A 27,277-nucleotide genomic window follows, 5' to 3' on the forward strand; every position below is an offset into this window, starting at 1 on the left:
TCCCAGCACCTTTCTATGTGTCTTTTCTACCTGGAAATCAACTACATAGATACAATTCTCCTACCATATTTCCATATAGCAGTCACAAGTCTTTTGGAATTATTAAAAAAGAAAAAAAACATTAGAAGTCATTTCCAGGGTCATTTTTGCTGATAATCACATCAAAGAAGCCCTTTTATAAAGGTAACAAGTGCTACTGCATAAACAGCTTCCTTTTAACCTCTGTGCTCTCACAGAAAACTGTTTCATATTATGATTGCTCTAATGGTTAAGAAACTTTTCCCAGTGTGCCTCCTATATTCACTTGCAGCCAGTTTGTACATCTTCTTTCCTTTCCCATAGTGTTTTCTCTCCATAACGTTTATCTTTCAAGGTGTGTACACAGAGCAATTACAGGCTATTTCAGCCTTGCTTTCACTAAACTAAACAAGCTGGACCTTTCAGAGTGTACTGTCACGGACAGGTACAAATGCACATAGGGTCCCTCCACCCATACATGCAGTGAGCCAGATGAGTCACTGATCCTGAGATCTCCTAGTTGTGGTAAGAAGCAGAAAATTTTGCTCAGTGCCAGCATTGTTCTAGTGCAGCCATGTTGTTTAGGAACTAGTGCAGGATTGCACCCAGACAACATGGACCTCAGGTCAGCGTTCATTCGTGTGATCTTTCTCTTAGTTGTCTTCAGACCTGTAACAGTTTCGATTCATCTTCCCTTGAACACGGGTGAAAAGAACTGCATGCCATATTCTATTTGAGGTGCACTGAATGCCTTACCTATGTCCTTTGCAATTGTCATGAAAGGTAACAAATAAAGAGAAGCATCTGACCTGGTGTAGTCGTCCTCCACAAGCATGTGCTTTGGAATGGGTGAGTATCTTCCCGGTGAGATAGGGGCCAGGGATGCCTTGTACTCTAAAGTGCCATTGTTTCCAGAAGAGAGTATATGATTTTCCATTGGTGGAGAATAAGCTGAGGGTAAAAATAAGCATCTCTAGTTAGCCACTTTCACGTTTTATTAGATGTCACAAGAGCACCATTTTTTAGTTAAGTACCAAGAATGTGCTCGTTGCTGTAAATAACATCAAAACAGACAGTCCATGCCTGCGAGAGCTTAAAATGTAACAAGGAAGATTGAACAGCTGAAGTTTTCCTGAAAGGTTAATAATAATAATAATAATAAAAATGCTGGCTCATTTGCAGGGATTGACTCTTTAGAGGGGATCTGAATAAGAAAGGATAGATTGGGAGACAGGAAACATTTTCTTCAATTAGGACTGACTTGAAGAAGGAAATGTAAAGAGGAGAGAATGAGATTAAAAGCACACTCCTCTTTTTGGCTCCAATATACAGCAATGCGAATAATATCGTAAAGAGCTCAATGCAGGATAGGAGCAGGAATTTTATGTATGGCAAGAATTATGTATGGTGAAGATTTACAGCTGCGATGTACTAAAGGTGCCAGAATTCCCAATATAATTGAAATTTCAGTACCAACATAGATGGTATTTAGATTACAGTAAATCTGTCTATTTAAAACAGAATGTGGATACCAGTCTCTTACATATTAATGATTAATAATGAAAATTACAGGACTATGCTGTCTGATTCTATATTGGGTCTGTGGGTTTTGTTCTTTGCTTGCTTTTTCCTATTTTGAAGTTACTGGGGATATTTATGACTGGAGAGATGTAGTAATAGTTGTATTCAATCTCTAGTTAATGTAATTAGAAAAGGAAATGATAAATAGGGAAAACAATGATACGTGCTTCTGCAATGAGCTATGATTAATTTTCTCATGAGAAGACAGCTAAACTTTCTAGTATTAGTTTCAATCTTTCTTTCAGATGCTGAGATACAGAATGTTTCAAAGCAAAATGTCTCTACAGGGAAAGGCCATTACCCGTTCTGAAATACTCTGAACGTGTAGGTATAATGAAAGGTTCCCTGAGGATAAATGAATCTGTATGCACCAACAGCCTGGGATGGGCTACTGCAAATCTTTTCAACCTTTACTCTCCCTCTGGAATTACTTCTGTCTTCTCATATGCTGCTGATCTATAATCTGACATAATAAAACACACTGTTTTAGAGCTCCCAAATTATTATTTTGGAAAGTATTATAAAGCAGCAGATTGGATAGAGACATTTAGCATTTTTACTTCTTGGGCTTTGCTAAGATCCAGACCAGACTGCTACTGAACAACATGATTGCCATCTGTTGTAACATTTGCTAACAAAATAGGTATCCTCAGCACAGTTGAGTATACCACCTGACGTGCATGTTACAAAACCTTGCCTTCTATTTTTATGGAGCAGTCGAAATAAGGAGGATTATGGATATTTAGCTTTTCCCTCAACTTTATCAGTCCACAGAAGCAACACTATGCAAAAGTGCAGGAAAATTTAAATCTCTAGCATTTACTGGAAAAATCTGCCTTTCACAGTCCTTGGTTGGCTTTAAGTGCCCCTAGGATTATTAGCGGTAGATCAAGATGGGTGTGGATCAGTTGCTGCAGCTCTTCTCAAATATTAAACAGCCATCCAGTTATTAGATGGTGCAGCTGGTCCCTGTTGATAGTTGAACCCAAGGCAGACAGTTTTTAATGAACAACTAAGTGAAGAAAGGGAGTTTCAGTAATGAACTGTTTAGACTAACAGGCACCAGTGGTATAGAGAGCTGCAACTGAATGTTCAGGTTGCTGTGAATGAAAAGGGAATGGGAATACCTGGGTATGGACACCAGGAGGACTGGCAGGAGGGGCATAAGAATGGCATGTACTGATAGAACCTCGGTCCATCAGTAGGTCATCAATACTCAACATAACTACTTGTAACTTGTCAGGACAGCCTACACCCAAACTAAAACAAAGACTCAAGCCATTAAGAGGTGTTGCAGGAGATAAAGACTAGACTGGAGCCTAGTACACACAGATAAGGAGACAAAAGAGAAGTGAGTAAATCCTGAAGACAGCGTAGGTGGGACAGATGGGAGAGACAGAAGATCCTAATTGCTGTCATCTCCTTAAGGGTACAAAAAGCACATCAGCAAGGAGGTTGTCAACATAATAAGAAGGTACATGTGTATGATAAGGACTCCACTGCCACCCACCCTTGTACTTGGTCATCTCAGGGAGTCCTGGCGATGCGCCTGGGTGCGTGTCTTTCTACCTGAATGCTGGACGTGAGCCTAGATGATTTTGAGTGTGTGGATATGACAGCCTGATTGAAATCGTTTTGTTTTAAAATAAAATCATCTTCCCTTCCTATGAGATCCTTCACTGAGCTTTAGCATATTGTTTCAACAACTTTTCCTACAACAGAGTGTACATTGAATGCAAGGACAAACAAGGCCTTGGTCCTCAGTGAAAAAATAGCAGATGAACATATATAAAGTTAATGGACAGACTGAGAATAAAGCAAAGTGAAACAATAATTTAGGAACTGGATATACATAGAAAATAGGTAAATTTTTTTAAGTGGAGCAGAGATTTTTACATTCCAAGTAAATATTTTATTCAAATATGATAGATATTTGCCTCAGGCTTTTCACTTAGTTTGTACAAGATGGTTTGCTGTTTGTTCTGATTTTTCAGTGGACAGAGGACTGCAGTCTACAAATCTAATCATATTTCAAAATATATTTGCATATACTTATTGCTGTAATTATCACAAGAATTACAGTTCAGTCTGATCACCTGGACAATGGCTAATTGGAATCAGCACAGCAGTACATCAGCTACATTGTAACTTTTGCTGCAAAAATACTTTAGCAGAGTTATCTTATTTGTAATATTTCATGCCTGTAGCATACTTAAGTGGCAATAAACATTTCATTTTTGTAGCCTCTCAAGCTGTTTCATAAACTTTAATTGGGTACTTTGGATAAGCAATGAAAAAAACACAATCATCTGACAAACAGGTATCTCCTACAAAATGAGTTGCAGAAGTCACTTACAGTGAGTAATATCTGGTGGGCCATATGGATCGGTCATGTAAATGGTGGTGGGCTTTCCAACCTTCAGATACACTACATCTGATGTGTTCTTCAGTATCGCTACTGCCTCTTCATGAGTAACTTCTTCTAAACTGTAATTATTTACCTTAAAGGAGAAATCAGACAGGTGAATTGGAATGCAGAAACAGGCACCAAAAAATGACACAGCCTTGCAGTTAGCACAATGTTGGGGAAAAATACTGTAGACAAAGAGCACTGAAAATTACAGAAGGTTTGCTATTGCAGCAAGGTAGAAAATACAGTTTACTTAGCCCATGCGTATTCAAAGACTGACATAGCAGTGTTGATATCACAGAATCATAATGGGTCGAGATGGCACTTGGTCGTGTCAGTAGAAAAGTCCTTTGTGATATTCTGCTACCAGTCTCATCATTAACGTAAAACTACATTAATAATAATTTAATAACTTAACACCACATCATTTACAGAAACTGCATGTTATTTCATCTGTCAAGATGAACTGTCCAAATTCACCTCCTAGCATGCATGGCTGGGCCCTCAGCAATACTTAATACCCCCAAATCTTTCCATCCCTGATATGACATCGGCCATTGAAATAGTAAGAGGTACAAAGTGGTATACAGAATAAGAGGCTGCTTATGAGGTGTGGGAAATGAAAAAAGGGCAGTTCTGGATGGGGAAAAGGGATTTTCAGTGTGGAAGTTTGTCAGTTTTCTGGAAGCACAGGAAAGAGACATTGAAAAAGTAAGAGAATGTAGTACTATTTCTGTGATTTATCAGAAAAGAAAAATACTTAACAAGAGCAAGGATAAGAGTATAGGACTACAGCTTAAATAGGGAAGGAAATGGTGGCAATAAACTTGCCTATTTATGCTTTACTCTCAGAGAAAGAAAATCAAAAGAAAAGTGTAAGAAGTGGTTTATTGTAGAGGTGAATAAAATTTATTCACATATAAATCCACTACGTCCACAGAATGTCAACAATAGGTTGTGCTCCTCTAAACAGAATAGTGAATGGTCCCTGCCCCCAAAACCATACATCCTGAACAATGAAAATAAAGGATAGATGAAAGAAGTAAAGAAGGGTGTAGATATAGGTTTCAGACATGTGGTGTAAGGCAATAGAAATCGTAGAATCATACGCTAGCTCCAGTTGGAATGGGCCCATAAGGATCATCAAGTCCAACTCCCTGCTCCTCGCAGGACTACCTATAACTAAATCATATGACTAAGAGCGTTGTCCAGACACTCCTTGAACTCTGACAGGCTTGGTGCCGTGACCACTTCCCCGGGGAGCCTGTTCCAGTGACCTACATTTCACAGTGAATGTTGTATATGAAACTCTTTATTGTGATTTAAAGTGCCATCCTCCAACTTCTACAGTTACTGCAAGGATTCCTTGTTAAGATCATGCAAGACGGAAGAAAAAGTAGCTCCTCAACTATAGTATAACATAGCACAGCTGTAAATAACAGAAAAAAATACATACTTTCTAGGGAATTTAGTATCAGTAAATTATTAGAGAACTGGCTGTGACAACAAGCTACTGCCAAAGGCTTTGGTAGCTGGAAAGAAATCCAGCTATTATGAATCACTGGAGGACTCTTCATACCCAGACAATTTCATCAACACCAAGAAAGAATGATTGCTCCTGGACAGTATTCCTAAATGTAAGGATTCTGTTTAAACTTTGTTCCTTGTATAATTCTCAGACTTGGTTTTAAGGTTAATTGAAAGAGGCAATGACAGGCATGTTATGACAATTTGACATGAAGAGCAATGATACAACCTAACACTCCGAAGAGAATTGCTGACACTGTATGCTGTATTTTGACAGGTCTTCAATTTAAATAAAAATCTGATAGCTATCTTCTATAAATTTCTCTGTTTTTCTTTGTTATGAACAGCAGTAACATACATATACACTTTTAATAAATAAATGTCTTTTAAATTACTAGGCTGGTAGCAGGAAGTGACTGAAGTTATGCCTTTCTTGTTTATGTATTTCAAAACTGCAAAATACTCAAGATTCACACTTTTGGAAATACGACTGCACAGTTATCATTTACCTTTTCACCTTCCCATGCTGTCCTTACATTGTATCTATCAAGTTGTGTTTCACCCTAACTGCAAGCTTTCTGAAGTAAAGAAAATCTCACATAATAACCTTCCACTGCACTGCTGCTGTAAATAAATGTTCTTAGTCAAAAAAAAGACACAAAATGAAATATCATAGCACTGTCTGTATTTTTACTTTTGGTCTTTTCAGGAGTGTATAAAACCAATGAAGACACAAACTGACTTGTTGCTTTTTCCAAAGTTTTTTTTTCCTGGAAATCTAGCTGATAAAAATCTTGGTTAGGACTACTGTACTTCGATCACAACATACTTGGATGTCACAGTTGCGCAGCTGGAGGATAAACAGTCATTTTAGAAACAAGAAATACAGTTTGATACACATAAAACTTGTAGTTGCTATGACAGGTCCTACTTCTTATCTCTCTGACAATAACTTTACAAGACAGATATTTTACCAATGCTGTGTACAAGTTGTACAAGTTAAGGTAAGAATTAAAGACCAAGTGATTCTAAACTAAGAATTAATGTCTGAGCAGTTATGCATTATGTTGATCTTTATACACTTCAAGATCCTTCAAGATTGCAAAGTTTATGTATAAGGATTTTTTTTTCTCATTTCTAGTACATATAAGCTTAAGTGTGCAGAATACTGCAGAAAACTGAAATATGTAGAGCTGGAACTTGGTAGAGCTTGAAAGAAGGTAACACATGAGTGAAATCAAGATAGAAATGAGAACTTCAGAGAAAAGATGCTGGAAGAAAATCTGAAGAGAAGAAAGGACCCTTCAAAGTAAACGGAGTTCTGCTATAAAAAGTTTTCCAGCAACATATACCAAAATTGCTATTCAAACTCATCCCAAATATGTAGAAAATGACAGGTTTCTCATCTCTAGAGAGAACACTCCTAGAAAGGAAGTTTGCCACTAATTAATTTTGTCCTGGACTGCTCAGTTCTCAGTAAACAAAGAAATAAGGACAGACTCAATTTACATCAAGAGCAAATAAATAAACAAACATGTTGATTTATTCATTAAGACAAAGATTCTCAGTGGTGCCATAAGGTCTCTTTTAAATGGGAGCTCTTTGAGAAGGAAATAAAACCCCTTCCCTTAGTCATTGCCAACATCAATTTAGAATTACAGTATACAAAATATACTATGCATTTTCCAGTTTCCTTCAGAAGGTAGTCCTTGCTTTGGACCTACAATTCCCATTAAAACTATTATGTGCATGTATCAATATCTTTTTCACTTTTTGATCATAAAACTATGATTACAAATAAAGACACCTGTATGTACTCCGATTCACAAAAATGAAAACCCGAATACACTGAAGAATTATATTGTTCAGCTCTCTAGATATTATTGCAAGATGACTGTAGTATGTAATTTTTTTCATAAGGAAATCTGTGGATATCATTCTTCAAAACATCATGCCAGAACAAAACATCATGCCAGAGATGGTGATTATTAGGAAATACGATACTGTAGTTGGTTTTTATAGTAAGATTTACAGAGAGAGGAGAATCTTTCAGAATCTCCAAGAGAGACTATTTCTTGAGCTTTTTCTTGTTTCCATAAAAGATGCCTATTTTAACAGACTCTCAAGTACTAAATCTGGCTTTTTCAGTGGTTGTGGCACAGTCAATGCATCATACCAAAGCTTCACTTCCTGCTGTCAAGATGACCTTAGTGGAGCATATAGTTTGAAAAAAAAAAAGAGTTGAGTTAGAGGTGAAGAAGATAAAGAGTGGGAGATGTGCACAAAATAAGAAATCAAAGTGTATATGGCATACAACCCCCTGAGATGCTGAAACTTTCATGCAGAAGGGCTGACATCAGAGCTGAGTAGGTAGAACCAGTACTGCATGCCAACTTTCTGGCTCTAGGAAGCCAATTTAAGTAGCAATGAATTAAGGAGGGGAAAAAAACCCTAAAGCAAATGCTAAAAAAAGGAATTTATCTGAGCGGTCAGTTGTGGCAGAAGCCAAAGGAGAGGAGTCAGAAGGAGAACAGGCATGGAGCAAGTGGGGCTTTTCTAATGGGAAAAGTTCCATATAGAAAAAATGCAGAAATGCAAGCAGCACCTGAAGTAAAAAAGGAATTAGGAAAGCTGTTTCTTTAAATAGAAAGTATGTGATACAAAGACATACTGATATTACAGGAAAAGAATAAGAGGAAGAAATAATATAGCAATAGAGAAAGAAATTAAAGATACAAGTCCAATCAAAGAAGCTATTTGAGTGATGGGGGAAATCAGTAAGAAATGTTGCCAGATATAAAAAGACTGGGGTGTTTTTTTCCTAAATAGCATAATCAAGGCAATGAAGTGTAAACCTAAGCAAGAATTATCTTATTTGGAAGTTTTCCTAGATTCATATTGGAAAACAAAGGCACTGAGAAGTAGCTAGAGTGAAAAGCTTAGAATCCCCAAAATGACTGTACAAGTGCTCTAAAGAATAACTTAATTCACAACAGCATAAGCTGGTAACAGAATAAGAGCTCTGGAGGAATAAGTCTGTCTTATTTAATTTTCTTTTTTTAAAGAGAATTCATTCCTTTCCTCTATTGATTTAGGGTAAGAGAGATTTGATTCACTCAGTGAATGAGACAAAGAGGTGATCTTTACCTTGCCAGTGGTAATGTTTGCTTTTGTGTAATATTCTACTTTTCATTCAGAAAGTGGATTTTCCTTAGTGAATCCTGAGTGAACACTTGCTGGTAAACACCTGCAACATGCCGGCTGTAAATCTAGAATGCTGAAGGCCTTCTTAAAAACTCACCATGATTTAAAAGGCTGTGAAAAGTGAAAGGTTTTTCACTTCCAATGAAGTGAACTTTTTCTTCCAATGAAGTCCAATCATTTGTCCTAGGGATGTAAATGTGTTTGGATTAACTAACTACTTACAATCCCATGGACTCCAGAGTTAGTTGTACAAGTGCTGGACTCTGAATAGAAAGAAACTGGCTATCTTCAGATGACACAGTCTGTTAATCTCTCTGAAATTAGCATGCTTACATTATTAATAGTTATGGGCTAAGTGTTCTAAACCAGATCTCTCTGTAGAGAAATGCAAGAGTCTGTGCTTCACAGACAAATAGACTGAGCAGTGGGCTTCAGGCTTCAAGCAGCGTAGTGCATACACAGTGCAAGTGGATAGTGGTCCATCATTTTTCAATCCCAGTTTAAACTGATTTAGGTTAAAAAAAATGTTTTCAAGGCTAATGAAGTGGCATGAAGATGATACAACTGTGAAGGAACAACCAGATGAGAGTATCATCAGAAGGAATAAATTGGGAAGCTTATTGCTGGGGTACCATCCAAAGACCGATCCTAGCAAATCTACATTTGAATGCTAGATAAAGCATTGCAAGGCCAGAGTCAATGACAGTGTAAATCTGGCTCAGAGCCCAGCGCTGCATCAGAAGGGATGCAGCCACCGAAGCCCCTGAGTTGGTTCAGCACTAGTTCACTCCCCACCTCAGAATATATTTTTTCTAGTGTGTTTCCTTTGTGCTAGTCAGCCAGTACAGCCTACAAATCAGGTACTATCTGTTCACGCTGTTTTCTTCCTTTAAGTCTAACTGGGTAATGCCTGTACTCCATCAACTGGCATAGCAGCAAAACTCTGGATCTGTGGGTGCACCTACCTGAGCAAAGAATGTGTGCACTAGGAGCGATCCCCAGCAACGGAGGGTCTGGATGATACGACATCCACACTATACATCTTTTAAGGGGGTTAGTTCACATTACATCTAGTCTGCTGACTAAAAAGCCTGTTTGCAGCTGCAATGAAATGCTAATTAGGAATGCTCCTGGACCACATTTTCTGTTGCAGTCTCATTTAAAAAAATCCAATTTGTTTTCTAAAAAACCATCCCACAAGGCAGCCAAAACCACTTTAAAAGAGCACTTCTGATCAGAACCAAATGCTAATCTAGGTGCATCTTAAATGATATGCCTTGATTACTTTAACACAAACATGATCCTGTATCCATATACAAGCTGAAAGAAACAGATACTGGTAGGGGATCCTGTAAGGAACATATCAACGACTGTGCAATCACAACCCCATTGCAGCCCTACAAAACCACCAAACAATAACATGCTTTTTTCAGCACAGAACTGGGTAGAAAGCAAGCCTAAATTTCTGAAAAGGAAAGTGAGTCCTGTTTCTTCCTTCTGTTTTCAGCAAGAAAACAGAATCAAATTAAATCTCTTGGTATCTGAGTAACATCACTTTTCCTGTAAGCTTAAATAACCCCACGGAACTCTGAACTCTCTGACTACATGGGCCAAGAAGCAACAGGGTATGGCCCAAACATGCAAGGGTATTTTGGCATAGGAGAGAAATTTCTGAAAAGCTAGTACGTATATTAAGAGATAAATATTAGCTTAAATTTCTTTTAAAGCCTAATGTTTTTAGAGTTTTCCCTGAAAAATACCGTGCTTCTAGCTATTAGTGTTGTTTTGGACTAGTAAAAACACACAGTTTTATACTGATTTCTCATTTATTCATTCTGTAGAGAAACTATTCCAAAGTGAGACGACGGTATCAGATAAAAAAAAGTAATTATCTGAGAGGTAATAACCGAAACAATTTTTCAGCTCTTCCTGATCGTCATTAACAATGACCTGGAAGAGGTGAGGAGTGCGCTCTCGTCACGTTTGCAGGTGACACTTCCCTGTGAGGGCGAGTCCATATACTCGAGGGCATGGCTGCCATCCTGGCTAGGCTGGAGGAAAAGGGGCTGACAAGAATTTTATGATGTTCATAAGGGACGAACAGTAAGTCCTGCCCCTGGCACAGGCGAGCCCCTTTCAATAGCACAGGCTGGGCACTGACAGCCTGGCAGCAGCTCTGTGGAAAAGCGCTTGAGGCTCCCAGTGGACAGCAAGCTGGGCATGAGCCAGTCGTGTGTCCTGGCAGCAAAGAGGTCACCAGCATCCCCGGCTGTATGAGCAAGAGCAGAGCCAGGAGATGCAGGGGAGGAGTATTCTCCAAGAGCTGCCACTCGTTTGCCTGTAGCTAGATACTGCGTCCAGTTTTGGTCCCTGCACTACAGGAAAGATAACAAAATGGAGCAAGTGGAGGGGAGCGCTACCGGGATGGTTGGGGTTGGAGCCCTGGCCTGGTGAGGAGAAGCTGAGGGAGCTGGAGTTTTTCAGCCTGGAGAAGGGGTGCCTCTGGGGACGACTAAGAGCAGCCCCCTGGTGCTTACAGGGAGGTCATCAAGACAGAGCCAAGCTTTTCAGAGTGGCATGTGGTAACAGGATGAGAGACGCTAGGCATATGTCGAAACAAGAGAGGGTCAAACAGGTTGTAAGGAAAAGTATTTTCCTCACGAGGATAGTCAAGCAGTAGAACAGGTTTCCCAGAGAGGCTGTGCAAGCTCCATCCTTGGAGATTTTTGAGATTCAATTGGATAAATTCCTGAGCAACCTGGTCTGGCCCTACAGCTGACCCTGAATTATCGTGTTAGCCTATGATTCTCTGTATGTGATTTCCCTTTGCTCCTTTCCAGCGCAAAGAGAAGCAACCTAGCTGAGATACCCAGTGCAGTGGTATTCTCACCGTGGGCATTACCACCAGCAGCAGTAGACATTACCATAGTCATTACCACCAGAATACAGTATTTTTCTCCTAGCTGTAAGTCTTCAGAGCAGATCTCTGTTCTGCTCCTTTCACATATACTTGGAAAAACGACTGAGTTCAGTTTTTGGCTTAAGCACTCTTATGCTTCCTCCAGTCATTTTCTTAATGGGCACCTCAGGATTATTCTAAAATGGAACATTTTCCTGTGCAAGTGCTCAGGATAATAAGCCTTAAATGCAGGCTCAGTACCACAGAAACATAACTGCAAAACATGCCCTTGTATAGATTTCGCAATAATCACAATGTTCGGTATTTACATAATACATCTTCTCAATGCTTAGCACACTATTAGCAATCTGCATTTAATAATAGTAGGGCCATCAAGCTGCAAAATGCTCAGATGGCACCTAATTGTTTTACATTTCAATATTAGTTTTGATTTTGCAGCATCTCTTTTATTACATCTTAAATTTTAATGCTTTTGATTTGCATGTTCTTTGGGCTCTGAAAGCATTTCACACAAACTTATCAGAACACAGACACAAAAATGAAATAAGCTCTCCAGCAGCTTCTGAGAATTCCAGAAGGATGACATTCTAGTAGATTTTATAAAGAAATGATGGAAAAAACAAAGATCAAGAAAGGACACAGTACAGAGAAGGAAAAAAAAAAAAAAGGAAGCATTCAAATATATAATCAATAAGGAACCAGTGAAGCAGAAGCAGGACTGTATAGATGACAAGGGTAATATTGTGTTGGTACACTGCCAAAAGAAAGTAATGAATTCCTTCACTCACTTTTCACAAAGGAACATGAAGTTAATGCCATGAACTGACAGATACTTCACAAAGTAGAAGAGAAAAAATATTGAAGGTACACAAGTTATAAAGAAATCAGGGTGTCTTGTTGGAGAGAACAAGAAAACATGGCTGTTATCTGCACAAATTTTAGAAATAGATTTTGATCTTGTAAATTTATCTCAAAAAATGTAATGGTTAAGGTATACAAAGAGTAAGTTGACTAGGATTTTCTTATGCAACAGTGAAAAGCTTGGTCTGGAAGTACATAACTAGTGGAGAGCAATATTATGATTGATTTTTTTGCTCATTTTACGTGCAGTGATAAGAGGAGATGACAGTAAGTAAAGAAGTGGTCCAGACTGAAAGGAAAGCAGTATAAAGACATTAAACACACTGAGAATGGCCCCTGCTCATTTTCAGAAGTCAGATTCAGGAGTATAAACTTGTCCCAATGAAGAAACATCTATATCTGACTGCAGTGTATCACAGGTTCAACGCTGAGAAGAGATGCTTAATAGACAAATCCTATAAAAATCTGGAAAGAATGAATTTATACCTAGTGGTGTATAAAATAATTATTTTTCTATTCAAAGTCATCCTGATTAAATTACACTGGAGATGATGAATGTGGGGGTTTTGCACCTGTTTTTTTTTTGTCTGTGTTATTCCCTCAAGTGAGTTGGAAGAAATTAAGAGTAAGGTAACAAAAATTTACAGATGATACAAAAACTGGGAGGAATTCTCATCATGAAAAAGACCAACAGCTGAACACAAGTGGATTTGCTGCAAGGTGCAAAATAACAAAATAAGGTGCAAATTTGGCAAATACAAATACACATTTCTATAGAAAAATGAGCCAAAAGTTCATTATACAACAGGGACTTGAATTTTACTGTGCTGAGAGCCTGCGAAGTAGAAATGCCAAAGAAATTGTAAATTCTAGTTTCATTTTGCTTTGATCTTGATAACACCATTTGATCCTTAAGCTGTTTTATCTATCCACTTGGGTTAATTAAAAAAAGTCAGAGTCACCAACCCAGCAACCAAGTGCCTTTCCAGTTCTGTTTAATACCCTGTATAAAACGAATGGTCATCTTCACATGTGACTGGAACACAGTGTCCCTAGCCAAATAAAGAAAACCTCAATCAGGCGCAGTTTTGCAGGCAGCAAAAAAAGGTCATGGCAATTTTTTACTGCTTAGATATCACGTCACAAAACAGAGCTACTGCAGTACATTTTTTTCATGGCACTTATTAAAAAAATATTTCTCTACCTGCTCAGTGCATTGACATGAATACAACTTGACATAGATTAACTTCTGCTGATTCACCAGGGTCAGGATTTCCCCCTCACAAAGAATTAAACAAACTCTGTGAGTGGGAAAGAACTATCTACAAGGAACAATGTACTAGCATTGCAAACATCAGGAAGAATTTCTGACGTGAGATCCATCAGAAAAGTAAGTACGTTTCCTCAAGGAAAAAGATGGAAAACGTATTTTTTTTTTTAACATCCACATGGCACATACACATAAAGCATTCCTACATGTACTGAAATGTAGGTAACAGTCCACTGACAGTGGCTACATGTGAGAGTTTAGCGGCATGTTTTCACATCTTTCAATTCTCTTAAAACGATCAGTAGAATCAGTACTGCTGTAATGAACGGTTCGTCTAAAATCTTTTAAAGTTTTCTGGTGCATTTTGACTTGTTGCTGATGTGCATAATATGTTTATTCTCTTCTCAGCTAAAGGTTTGTCAAAGTAATATAACCCATTGCCTTCTCTTCATAAAATGTTGGTTTTCCGGAGTAATGCTTTCTTAACTGCAGGCTCAGAAGCATATATAAAGAATGGGAAAAAATGAAGATGACAGAAATATAACTCAAAATTATTATAGAATTTGTAGTAGTTACCTCTAGTAAGATATATGGTGAATGAAAGTCCTTATATGAAACAATTTTCAGCCAAATAAAATGTTATTTGTCATACTTACCATAAGAAGTCTATCTCCAACCTGCAACCTCCCATCTTTTTGCGCAGCTCCTCCATCAATAATCTTGGTGACATAAATGCTGTTGTCCCCCGGGATGTGTTGGTTTCCAACCCCTCCTGCAATACTGAATCCCAGACCTGGAGAAGATATGGGAAATAAAACATTAGCAATACAATATATAACATTTAAAAAAGAGTGCAAGAGTAGCATATATTTAATCTGCTGTACAATTACAGTATTTTTTACAGAAATACAAATAACATAAGATCTATTTGTGGGGTCAATACTCTTTCACTTTCCCTGGAAGGTCAGGGACAGAAATAAATTAAGGAAATTCTTTGTCATGTACAATTATAAGAAGGTAGAGACAAAAAGAATCGAATCAGTGATGATTCTGTACCCATGGCTTGTCCTCGCCAGGGGCCAGTGCAGCCTATGTCAAGAAGTTATGGCACAACTTGCCATGACTAGTTATAAAACTCTGAAGCTTGGAGTTTATTTTGTTAAATATTGGCATAAAATACATCACTGTCTATCAGAACAAAATTAAAGGTGTTCTGATTGTCCACACAATTTGAAAAATACTTGGAGAGGTGTACTGCAGATTTTGCAAGCTTCTGTCGTACCACAGTGAAGCGTCTGTGAAAGTGAAAGATAAACGGTGTAGACATTTGGATTTAAATCTGCTTTGTGTATTTTTCTAGGACACAAATATCTTTGGCTATGGATACATAAAATAAGAAAGCAATAGTCCGTATACAACTTCTGTTCAGTGATCTGTGAAATTCCTAGATAAACACCCAAAGAGCCAAACTTTGGAACAATGTCAATAATACATGCCGATATGATTCAGGAAAAGGAAGGCAAAATAAACAGATGTTGGGGAAAGAAAAAAAAGACAGGTTTACCCTTTTCCTACTTTTCTTATCCTCTGACACATTGCATAAACAGACAAATCATTGCTTTCATTTATAATAACATTTTTATCTCTCAATCAGAGAAAAGACAGAAACTACTGTGCTTTATTTCCATAAAAATCTACTTCATACAGCTAATTTTTCATAGATCATATAGCTAATGGGAACTTCCAGCTGAACAAATAAACTGTTACTGACAATAACCTGCTTAGATTATTGCTTCAACCAGGCATTTCTCTTTTAGCTGCACAGAAAAAATAGTTACATCTATTTAGAGAATAATCACTAGTTTTATCTATGAAATCTACGCTGTTCAGTCATTCTTAAAACAAATATGTTAGTAATAGCTGCAGCCTGAGCAGTAAAATGCAACAGTAAAAAATGAGTTGCCTAGAATTTGGCATTTTATCGCAAACTCACCAGCCTGGCTGCTTGGGCAATAAAACTTAAGGGAGGGTATATTTAATACATGCAGGCTTTTTCAGCAGCTATATGAGCACAGAGATAAGGGTTTTTTTGCGAGAATTAAATATTTTTGATTTTTTTTTTTCTCACATTATTTTCATTTGATCATTATTTTAGCTTAAAAAAAGATGTGAGGTCAGATAACATAATGGACTACTTAATGGGTAGTGCCAAAACAGTAAATTACAAAAAGAACCCTCTGAATTTATATCTCAAATTGAAACACTACTTAATTAATTAAGATGACTATTAACAATACACATGAAGTTAATTCAGAAGTATGGGATAATTAAAATAAAGCTTTATTTAATTTCCAGCTACAGCTGGTGATCACTGTTACTATTTATGCGCTACTGCCAGGACAACTAGAAGAATAAAAAGATTATGACTTCTTCAGCGTGGAAGAATTTGTTCATTACCCTGGGACTACTAACAAAGAAACAAAAAGATATTCTAAGAAAACATCAAGAATAGAAATTTTCTTTAAAACATTAGTTGTGGACAAGGAACAATGATTGAATAATGTTCCTTGGTGACATAATTATCATCCTTTTGACCCCCCAAAACATCTGCATATGCTTCTACCAGTAAAGTGAAGATCTGAGAGTATTCCAGAATGATGATGAGAGTGGGTAGGAGAGACAACTGAGGAAGAGAGAGATTTTCCATGTCTTTCCTATCGACAATGATTTAGTTTCATTGCCTAATCATACTTGCCTTCTTAAAAAGATTTCTTCTTGGGAAGAATGGTGAATGGTACACTGGCCCATTTGATTTTAGTTAAATGACTTTTGCTAATTGCTAGGGCACTAGGAAAGTATAATACAGTAAAACTTTTGGGTAGGATTCATATGGCCAAATGACATCAGACAACCATGCTAATCATTTATGCTACCTTTATAATCAATGAAAATTCATTAAGGGCTTTTAAAGCATGATTCATCTCATCTCAAAGAGACATCTGAAAGAGATGAGATGAATCACACTCTTGGTTTCTGAAAGGCTGGGGGCTGGATGTGGGAAGAGGTGGGTGGGAAGATCAGTGCCATAATAGTTCACAGCCTCAGTTAAAATCTCACCTCCATTAAGACTGAAGGTTTCTGTTTTGTTTTAAGACCTCAGAAAGGTTTGTGCATCCCTGGTATGGATCCCTCTTGTCACTAGCTACATCAGGTTAGTCTCATACCAGATTCTTGCTCTATTTTAAAAGCAGAGAATCATTCAAACATTTGAGAACACAGGGAGCAAGACGTTTTCTAAACTTGGTCTTTTTCATTGCTCCATTGAATTTTTAAAAAATCAAAATAAAATACCATATTTAATTGCAGAACCTTTTTCTTACTGACTCTTGTGGTTAGGAAAACATTGCCATCAGAACATAGAAGAACAGCAGTCACTCTGAGGAACGCCCTCCCTATCACTTCCTATTTTGCTAATGTGCAATCTGCTTTACAACACCACCTCACCTTGGACAGAGCACCCTATTTCCTCACAACAGGAATTAGATGGAGGATAGATTTAGAATGGAGATAAGGAAGAAATTCTTCACTGTGAGGGTGATGAGGCACTGGCACAGGTTGCCCAGAGAAGCTGTGGCTGCCCCATCCCTGGCAGTGTTCAAGGCCAGGTTGGACGGGGCTTTGAGCAACCTGGTCTAGTGGAAGGTGTCCCTGCCCATGGCAGGGGGGTTGCAACTAGATGATCTTTGAAGGCCCCTTCCAACCCAAACCATTCCATGATTCTATGAAGAAGACAAGACTACCCCAAGAGGAATAAGGAAAGAGAACTGGATTTAATACTGGTGTACATCCAAGTCAAACTCAGCTTCATTCAAAGACACTGAAGAGAACAGGCACATAGAAGATTGGGTCAATGTGTAAACTAGGGAAGATTAATCCAACTCTATTTCTTTCCATTTCCACTGGATAGGTTTTTGTAAAATTCATCTGCCTTGGGGTTCCACAAATGCTGATCACTGATCCTGTGGACATTAACATGTATAATAGTGGAATGAGACAGGAGACATTACTGTTATCACAAAGAGGAAAAGGGACAGGAGAAAGAGCTATTCCATCAAAACTGGATGCTGCAGGAAAAGTGCTGATATTAACAATAGTCAAGGATACTTATTCATATCTTTTCCCTGGATTATTACTAAACAAAACATTAAAATATTTGAAAAGGTAATGAAGCCATAAAGAAAAAGAAGTTGCAGCCAAAACAATTCAAAAGACTCCCAAGTCTTAATCATAGCTATTTCAGAAAAAGGTAACCAGTGACTATTTACATCTATTTTGCATTATTTGCTGCACCAGCTACACATTTTAAATGCATCACTGTATTAGTAAAAATGTACGTTATAACTAATTCTCTGGTAAAAAGTAGGCATGGAGGCTCAGCCTATGATTAGTCCAGCAACAGATGCTTCTATGTGATAATAATAAAATCATTGTTTAAGACACATGGGATGAATCACACTGTGGGCATATCACTTTCCAGTAACCAAAGAGGGAGCCTAAAAGATCAACTGCAGCTAGATAATGTCAGCTTTCTAATAAGAAGTGAAGTTAAATGAAACTCTTACTCATAACCCAAATGGGATGTTGCATTTTGCTACTATCCTACACAGAGAACCAAGTTTATTTTAAGCCAGCAAACAGAATGAGGATTTGAGAGGGTAAATCCAATGTGAGTTTCACAGTCCTAGATGGGAACCTCCAAATAATGGGGAAGCCAAAGAAAGTAACATTTAAGTCGTAACCTTACAATGTAATTAAGAAGTGTGTGATTTGCAGGTAGTTAACCAAAACAGTGTGCTCTAGAGACATAAAATGCATAATTCCTAATTGCTGGATTTCTGGCTTTACTACAGTATGCCTTACTGCTGACAAAGTGACCTGTTGAACATAGAGTATCTTGATGAAGCCACAAAATGCATAAGACTCATAATAGAAATATTAGGCTAGAAACAAATAAAATACGAATGGAAATGTGCATGTAAGCACTAGAAGAAAGAGCAAAGGTTAGAGAAATTATGTGTATTGACAATACAGAACTTTCCCAGCAACAAACTGAAAATGAGTCGTTTCTGTCAAGCCTGGACAGAATGTCTGGACTCTGTTAAGACCACAGCACAGGTGTCTTGTCAGCAGAAGACCCTGTACTGTAACAGTGGGATGTTGGCAGCAAGATTACAGCATGTGACATATGCCATTCTCTTGCCCGTAAGCCCAACAGGAAAGCAGATCATAGCGATAAAGACGTGTGTTTACTAAATGAAGAAAAACAATGAGACTTGTCTAAGCCTTATAGACTGAAGAAAGAAATATTCAATGTAAAGGACCACCCCATAACAACAGTGGACTCCTAGAGGGTATAAATCATCTGTCCAAAAATTAGTCCATGGTTGTCAATCAAGAAAATGCCAAGAGATGTGATAAGGTTTCGATGTCCCATGTCCTTTGTGTTACACACCTCAGCACATGCATCCTGGGGCTTGTGAGGATATGGGGGAATGAAGAGCGAATGAAATATACAAGAGAATGAGCATAATTGGGTAACTTTTTTGGCGATGTCATGAATAAATATCACTCTCCCTGTATGATCTCTCATTGCTTTTTGCCACAATCATTTTCTACAGGTGTGAAACAAACTGATTTGCTCCAGAACACTGTATGAACTCAGATTTTATGAAACTGTTTCAGGCAGCAAAACAACATAACACAACCAGAAAGTACTCATGCAACAACTTGCCCCACTGTGACCTTCCCTGGCACCGCGAGCCAGGCTGTGCTGCGAGACGTGACACATTGATCGTGCTCCTGTGAGCAACCAGACAAAGCAATGAAGAACCCAAACTGAGGTAGCTCCTGCCTTTCCACAGACCAGCCACTTCTACAACACTCACTTACAAAAAGTATAGCTCTGTGTTGTTTTATTGTTGAAATTACTTAAGCTTACAGATCCAATATTTATATAGTCTCTTTTTTCCTCTGAAAGGGAGAACAGTATCATACTGATGAACCTACCAATGAAATTGTCAAACCTGGAGCAATGAAGTCTAATCCAGGTTTCTAATTAATCAAACTCCACTTGGAGGGAGGAAAGGAACATGGGTCATATAAAATGCTTTGACTGATATCATTTGATTGACTTGTTTTGACAGATACCACAGTTATATCTAGTGCTGTATGAATAAACAAACTGAAACAAGGTTGACTATAAACAGAGGAGCAGCAGGGAATATCTCCCCCTGCCCCTTTGCTCAAGACTCCAATGCCAATTTTAGTTTTCCTGGAGGAGAGATATAGCACATATTTAAAAGTAGCACCCCACAATTGTGGAATTTTAATATGCTTCTTGTAGCTGTGACTTACGACTAGCGTTCATTGTTGGCAGCAGATCCCTTTATTATTTGGTACACACAGAAATCAAATACATTACAAAACAGAAATTAAAATCAGTTTCACAATAATTATGCAGTGTTACAAGGAGGGACTGACCTTCCTCTATAGAGCTCTTTCCTTCTATCTTTATTTTTTATCCCATGAATCAATTCCTGAGAAACTATTAATCCCAAATACAGGAGATGTCACTTTATCTATCTCATCTCCTTTGTGTTGTAGGGGTAGATTCAAGTATCAATTTGAGTGAGTTCTTAGAACAATTCCTATTCCTGACTCATGTGACAGCTTATACCAGAAGGACTTACATGAATAAAATTTGACTACATTTTGTTCTGTGGATGAAAAAGTCAGTCTAAAGTACAGTATGATTCATAAAACTTTAACTAATACTCATAACATACTTAAAAGCTGCCTACTTCCATTGCCATCATTAATTCCTGTTTCAGATTCTGCTCCCAGATCACTTCAGAGGGCTCTTTTTGTAACCAGCAATTTGATGATAGCCTCGACTGGGAAAAGGCCCAAGTCCCTACAGATCTAACTGAGCCTACTGTTATCTAGTGTTTCTTTCTAACGGCCTTGGGTTAAAAACTTCAGGCATCTTCCTTATTGTTTTGACATTTTTTTGCAGAAATATTTAGTGTTTTCGGTTATTTCCCAGTTGATGCCAGATAGAATAAAAATGATGTACAATGCCACCAGGTAAGAAGAATATTCTCTGAAACCACCTTACATAAGCAGAAAATTATTGTCCCCTTTACACTGTCTGTCATTATATACTCACGCCTTCAGCTATTTATCCAGCAGTTGTTACACAGTTCCTTGGATCTTGCCCACAGCCATTTTTGTAGTTATTATTTCATTAATCCCTAGATTCTGGCTTCCAGTGCATCACCTTTCGATACTACTGAACTAACAGAGATGCCAGATTTTACTACAGCCTCTACTGAGGATCAAACTGGAGAGCACACACAATACTTGCACAGAGTATGGCCAGCATGAGAGATGCTGTGACTGGATACTGTTTGGCAGTTGTGATTACACAGCAGGCAAAGAAAATCCTTTCCTTGCAAATGAGCACTGACTGCACAGCAACACTGACACATCTCTCTGAGGGACTGGACTCTTCCGTAACTTCAGCAAGAGAGGACTTAGAACTTTTCCGCATGCAGGCAGATTTTGGTCAGTTTTTAGTAGAAAGTAAACAGTAAAGTTTTTCATCTTTCATCTGCCTTTATCTGCATGTATTTTAAACACTGAAAATTCAAATTTTAAAAATAAATTTCAATAAAATAGTTCTAATTTTAACTCATCTTAATTTAATAAAAAGAAAAATTTAATTGACATTTAAAACATTATAGTAACACAATCTTGCTGTGCAGCCCAGTGCAGGAATCTGCAGAGGTCTGTTCTCACTGCTTGGTTGATGAGAGAGAACAGAGATAATGATCTCACAGAGATTAAAATGTCTTCAATTCACTGGTGCATATGTACATTCATACTACCCCAAACAGCTCCCTGAAGGACTAAAGGCTTCGAAGAATGGCAGTAGGCAGCGATGGCAGGCTGATTTCCATACCTTTGACTGAGAATACCTAAGCAGTTTTGCAGTCTCCATTTCAAATTTTACAAACTGATATCCATACCATTAGGAAGCATATGTAATCTTAAAATTTGGCTACCACGCTGCTACCTACAGCTCCATATACCTGTTCCAAAACAGCTATGTGCTAGGATGTCCCAGAAAGCTCCCTGACTAACACTGCTTTCTCTGACCTTGCTCTTCTGCTGGAGATAAGGGAATGCAATGTGTTACACCTTTTCTTTGGACACAAAGGGGTTCATTGACATCATCTGAGACCCACAAAAGTCAGAAAAACAGAAGAGTCCAGAATGTGGAAAAAAGTCTTCTGGATATTTCAGGGATTTTTTTTGCTGAGTTACTCTGCTCTGGCTTCTGAAGCAAATTTAAACAACTACAGCTCTTTTCCAACTGCTTCTTCATTCTTTTGGCCATTGAAATCAAACACTGCAGTCAAATCCACTGGGTTACAACAAGAAAGAAAGGAATCTGTTCTCAGGACACAGGGTTACACTCCTTGGCGTAAAAAATTGTTTACATTTCCAGTCAGAGAGGAGACGATGGGAAAGTGAGATTATGACGCAAATGTTAACATACCTGCAAGGCAGTGAGTGCATGTTTAAAACCAATCATGCTGTAGGTACAGTAGAGAAGACATTGGTTTTACATTATCATAACAGTAAAGCTAATCTTTCTGTAATCTTTAATAAAGCCTTGAAAACACATCTTGTTAAATTACACTGTTATTTGTAGAAATTTGTAAAAAAATCTCTAACATGCAAATGAAAACAATCCCTTCTTTTCTATTTAGTTTTGCAGTTACTTTTTTTTTCCCATTATGAATTTTTTGCCTACATATATTTATCCCTAAAGACACATTCCCTTCAGATGTAGTTGAAAAGAAAGGAAACAGCAAGCTAGGAAAATACACTTAGAGCCTCATTACAAGGTGTGTTTACTCTGTATTTTTACATTTATTCAAATTAACTAGGAATAAATTTCCCAGAAAGCACAGACAATGAGCAGTGGCCTAATTGCACAACAGGAATTCTCAAGAATACCTTAAAATTTGTCTTGAAAAGAGAAGGCAGTATTCCTAATTATTCACAATAAGCTGATTTTTAAAGCATTAATGAGGATTCAGGTTCACTGAAAATCATATTAAATCGCACTGTCACAATTTTACTAGCATAAGTGCAAGAAAGAGAAAATTATTTCATTTTTGACATATACTGACACTCCAAGAATTATAGCAAGCAGTTCAGCTCTTTTATGAAAAGCCTCATGATACACGAAGTCTAAACATTTCATGTTAAAACTAGTCAAATTATGTTTTTAAAAAAGTGAAGATTAGTGATGTAAAGCAGATAAATCCAAGATGTGCCACTTAGGAACAGGATTAACTGCTTACAATTTGATTTTTTGAAATGTCTTTTCTCACATTTCCATGCCAGGTTTGCATATGCTTACAACTGAAGCTGTGCATGCACGTTGACTTCCTGTTCACGCAGGAAGTTTTTGCATATTTTTGGTGCACCCACAAGGATAAATAGTCCTCAGATCCAGAGTCACTAAAAATCAGAATTTTTTATTAGGGTAGACATCATCTGGCTGGCTGCCTGTGTGATAGGATCATTTACGTCTTGCAGGGAGTAATGTTGAACACAGCATCAGTGACGGTATGGCTGAATGTGACATGAATGGACTGTTAAAGACTACCCTTTTTTTCTCATTCTATTTTTTCTGCATTAGCAGCGCTTTTCTTAGCAAGAGGTTTTTGTTTTGTTTTGCTTTGTTTTATCCCATCCTCACCCCTGTCCTTTCATGCACTTGGGCAAAAATCAACTGGACTCTGCATGACTACAGATGAAGAAGACATCCCTGGCAGTGTTCAAGGCCAGGCTGGACGGGGCTTTGAGCAACCTGGTCTACTGGAAGGTGTCCCTGCCCAGGGCAGCAGGGTTGGACTAGATGATCTTTAAAGGTCCCTTCCAACCCAAACCGTTCCATGATTCCATGATTCTAAGCAGCCAGTTGTCCCAATTAGCAGCAAAATCCGGGTAGAGGGTTGCAGGATGCATTTTTAAGATTGTCATATGCTGATCTAAAGCCTCACTACTGCCAAAAGCGAGAACTCTACTCTCCTCCCTGCCTTTGGCCACACTTTCCCACTGCCTGCCTTGTATTAGCCATGAAGATTTTCTAGCCAAATGGATTGGCAAGCTGAAAATGACATGAAAACCAAAACAAATTAGTCTGAATCACAGACCAGGTGCATTTTCACCCTTCCTCTCAGCACGGTTTTGTACAAGGCACTTTATAGAGTTGTGACTCCTATGGAGGGCAGTGCAATGTTATCACTGCTGCTCAGCAAACTGAACTTGGGGGATGTGGCAAGAAGCAAAGATGCAGGGACAGGAGCAAGTAGCTGAAGTGAGTGGGACAGAAATGGCTATTTAGGCTAGCAGTGCACCTGAAAAAAATTGAGTAAAAATATGCCTTTAGAGCATGAGTCCTACTGGAAGGAAAGGCAACAATAAAACTGCTCTCCTAAGCTTCAGAGAGAGAAAGAGAAGTTGGCAATCATAGGCTTGTAATGCTCCTGAGAGCCAAGACAATTCTGATATTGCTATATCGGAAGAAAACAGTGTAATAATAATGCTTATTCAATATTTCTCCAATTTTTGCTCTGGCAGATACACTGGTACTATGAACCTTTCCTGGTTAGAGAATCAAATATCAAACCTTTAACTCACCCTTTCAAGAGAAGCGCTGGGCTTGAGAATGTTGGATTTAACCACCTTTGGCTGTCTTGTGAGAATGTTTAATTCAGAGGGTAGTTATGCACATGAATAGTAGTTATGCACATGGGTTGAAACCAATGGGAAACCAAAGTATCTCTGCTGTCCCATATTTTTTTTCCTAACACAAGTTTTTAAGGCAATTAGCCTCATTACCATAAATATGCTCTTATAGCTGTATTTATTTTAACTGCATCTCCTGTTAAAAATGCCATTTTCCCATAATACGTAACTGATAATCAATCAGCTCTTGAAGGTTTTCATTTTGAGAAGAAGTATCTGGAAATGGGATCAACATGGCAGATCTTGATCTCACTGGTGTAAAACCAAGAGAAGTTTCCTTTCCCTGACTGTCTCCTCTCTTCACCAGACAATTCAAAATCTTGAACTTTTTTTTACCCTTTCACCCACTGCTCATGCTCTTAAATTTCACTTGACCCTACTTACTTCCTGATGCCACATAAATTCAGACACATAACTTTTGGACAAAGACACAAAAATAACATGCCATGGCTCCTTTGCAGTGCCAAGACAAGCAGGCAGTTACAGAAACGTGGAATGACTGCACTGAGAAGATCCAGAGAATCTGCTATTGTTTTTACATCATATATTAACTTGGGTTCAAATGCTGAAATATGGTTCACTTTCCATGCACAGAGTACACCAGTTGTTTCAGGCATCGGAACCAAATTTATGCTGACAGTCGATCATAGTTTGTCTGTCATTAACAAATAGTGCCTACATAATTTTCTGCAAAAATTACTGTAATTACTAATAGCAGCACAAATTATTTCACCTCTTAATAATGAAAATGAAAAGCATTTGTTCCTGTAGAGGTGCACACCAAGACCTGTTTTAAAGTAGTTATTACTTTTTGATGAGATGTTAATTTTTTTAAGTCATGGTACTATGCTGTGCTTTTCCCGCCATTTTTTCCAACCAAGATTCATTCTTGAAATCTACAGACTTGACACAAGAGATAACTATTCTAATTCATGAACAAATGATATTTGCTTTGTATAACATTAGGTGATATATCTTTAACTGAATACAGCTGGGTCACTGCTTTCTAAGCTGGATGGCTCTTCTAGAAAAATATTTAATAATTTGTCACCAATAAAATGGAAACAGAAGGAGCAGTCTGTCAATTTGGGATCTGTTTAACACCCATAAATGTCAGGGAGAGACTCATCAGTTTCTTTTGTTCATCCTCCATCTGATGAGGGGAATTTAGCATTTATCTTCTTATCCCTGTTGCAAAGCTGAACAGAAATACTTTCTTGAAAAGCTGACAATTATGTTGAAGCTTGAAAATACAAAATGAAATCAAAGTTCATCTTGCAGGCTCTTATCTATTTGCAATCAATCCATAAATAATCTGTCATCCATTCAGTTACTTCCTTTTTAAAAAATACAGAGGGAAATCAAGACACAAATTTACAAGTAATTTTGGTTTTTTTATGTAAGGGGATTTACAGAGCCCTGACGTTAAAAGTTTACAAGTATATAAATGATACAGAGAAGGAAAAGAGATGGTGCTTACTGCACTGTAGTAGTAAGGTAAGACACTCTGAAAATTGATTCGTGAGTCATTGCACTTTTCTTTGACTCTTTTTGTCTCCCTGAAACTGTACTTTGGTCCCTTAGTCCCTTCTTGCAATATTCTAAGAAACAAAAATGTTTTATTTGCCAGTGAGAAGCACCCTTTATACTCACACAGTAAAATGAGTAAAATCAGACACTTGTGACTTTATGAGAAAGATGAGGACAGACTTTTTAGTAGGGCCTGTAGTGATAGGACAAGGGGTAATGGTTTTAAATTAAAAGAGGGTAGATGCAGACTAGACATAAAGAAGAAATTTTTACAATGAGGGTGGAGAAACACTGGCACAGGTTGCTCAGAGAAGTGGTCGATGCCCCATCCCTGGAAACATTCAAGGCCAGGTTGGACGGGACTCTGAGCAACCTGGTCTGGTTGAAGATGTCCCTGCTCATGGCAGAGGGGTTGGACTACATGACCTCTAAAGGTCCCTTCCAACCCAAAATATTCTATGATTCAATTATTCTATGACTTCACAGGAATTATGCTAAATATTTGCTAAGGGAATTGTACTCTAGTATACATAACTAGAAAGATAATGTGAACCCATGTTTGAAATTTGCATTCAGAAATATAGATTTTTTCAGACTGGTCCTAGACCATGAAAGATTTTCTAAGATCTTGTGCTTAGCAGTGTTGAGACTCAGAGCGTAACACTTAAATGTGATTGTTTCAGCCTGAGTTACACTGCAGATTTTCTCTGAGTAAGTTTCCCTGATATTTTTCATCAGGACTCTTCGTGAGATATAGTATAACACAAGAATCTGCTATTAGTCCCTTGAGGGGTTCTATCTAGGAAGGGTATTAACATGGCCTTTCCATCAGCTATTTCAATTAATAACAATCCCTGAACTTCCCTGCAATGCCAGAGGTAGGGAGTAGGTCTCAGTCTCTGGGAACGGTGTACACAGCCTTCCTAATGAAAAGTGAAACCCTGGGGGAAAGAATTAATGTTCTAACGTGTTGATTTATCCCCAGTCCACTCCTAGGCCATCCCTTGGAAATTCTAGGCAGCTATTTGGATGAAAAGATTCATCCCAGTAAGACCCAAAAATGTAG

The 27,277-nt window shown here is 38.0% G+C and overlaps 1 protein-coding gene across 35 annotated transcripts in view; it reads right to left on the reverse strand.

Annotated features, from left to right (window-relative positions):
* The window catches only part of DLG2 (discs large MAGUK scaffold protein 2), a 1,026,767-nt gene that overhangs the window by 287,684 nt on the left and 711,806 nt on the right, over positions 1 to 27,277 (reverse strand). For all 35 annotated transcript variants that reach the window (XM_030042410.1, XM_030042403.1, XM_030042402.1 and 32 more), the window contains 3 exons: positions 14,448 to 14,584; positions 3,956 to 4,100; positions 828 to 969 (listed from right to left, as the gene is read on the reverse strand). In XM_030042410.1, the coding sequence (XP_029898270.1) occupies positions 828 to 969; positions 3,956 to 4,100; positions 14,448 to 14,584 (424 nt within the window). The remainder of the gene's footprint in view (positions 1 to 827; positions 970 to 3,955; positions 4,101 to 14,447; positions 14,585 to 27,277) is intronic.

The sequence above is a fragment of the Aquila chrysaetos genome, chromosome 19, assembly GCF_900496995.4.
Source record: "Aquila chrysaetos chrysaetos chromosome 19, bAquChr1.4, whole genome shotgun sequence".
Classification (NCBI taxonomy): Eukaryota; Metazoa; Chordata; class Aves; order Accipitriformes; family Accipitridae; genus Aquila; species Aquila chrysaetos.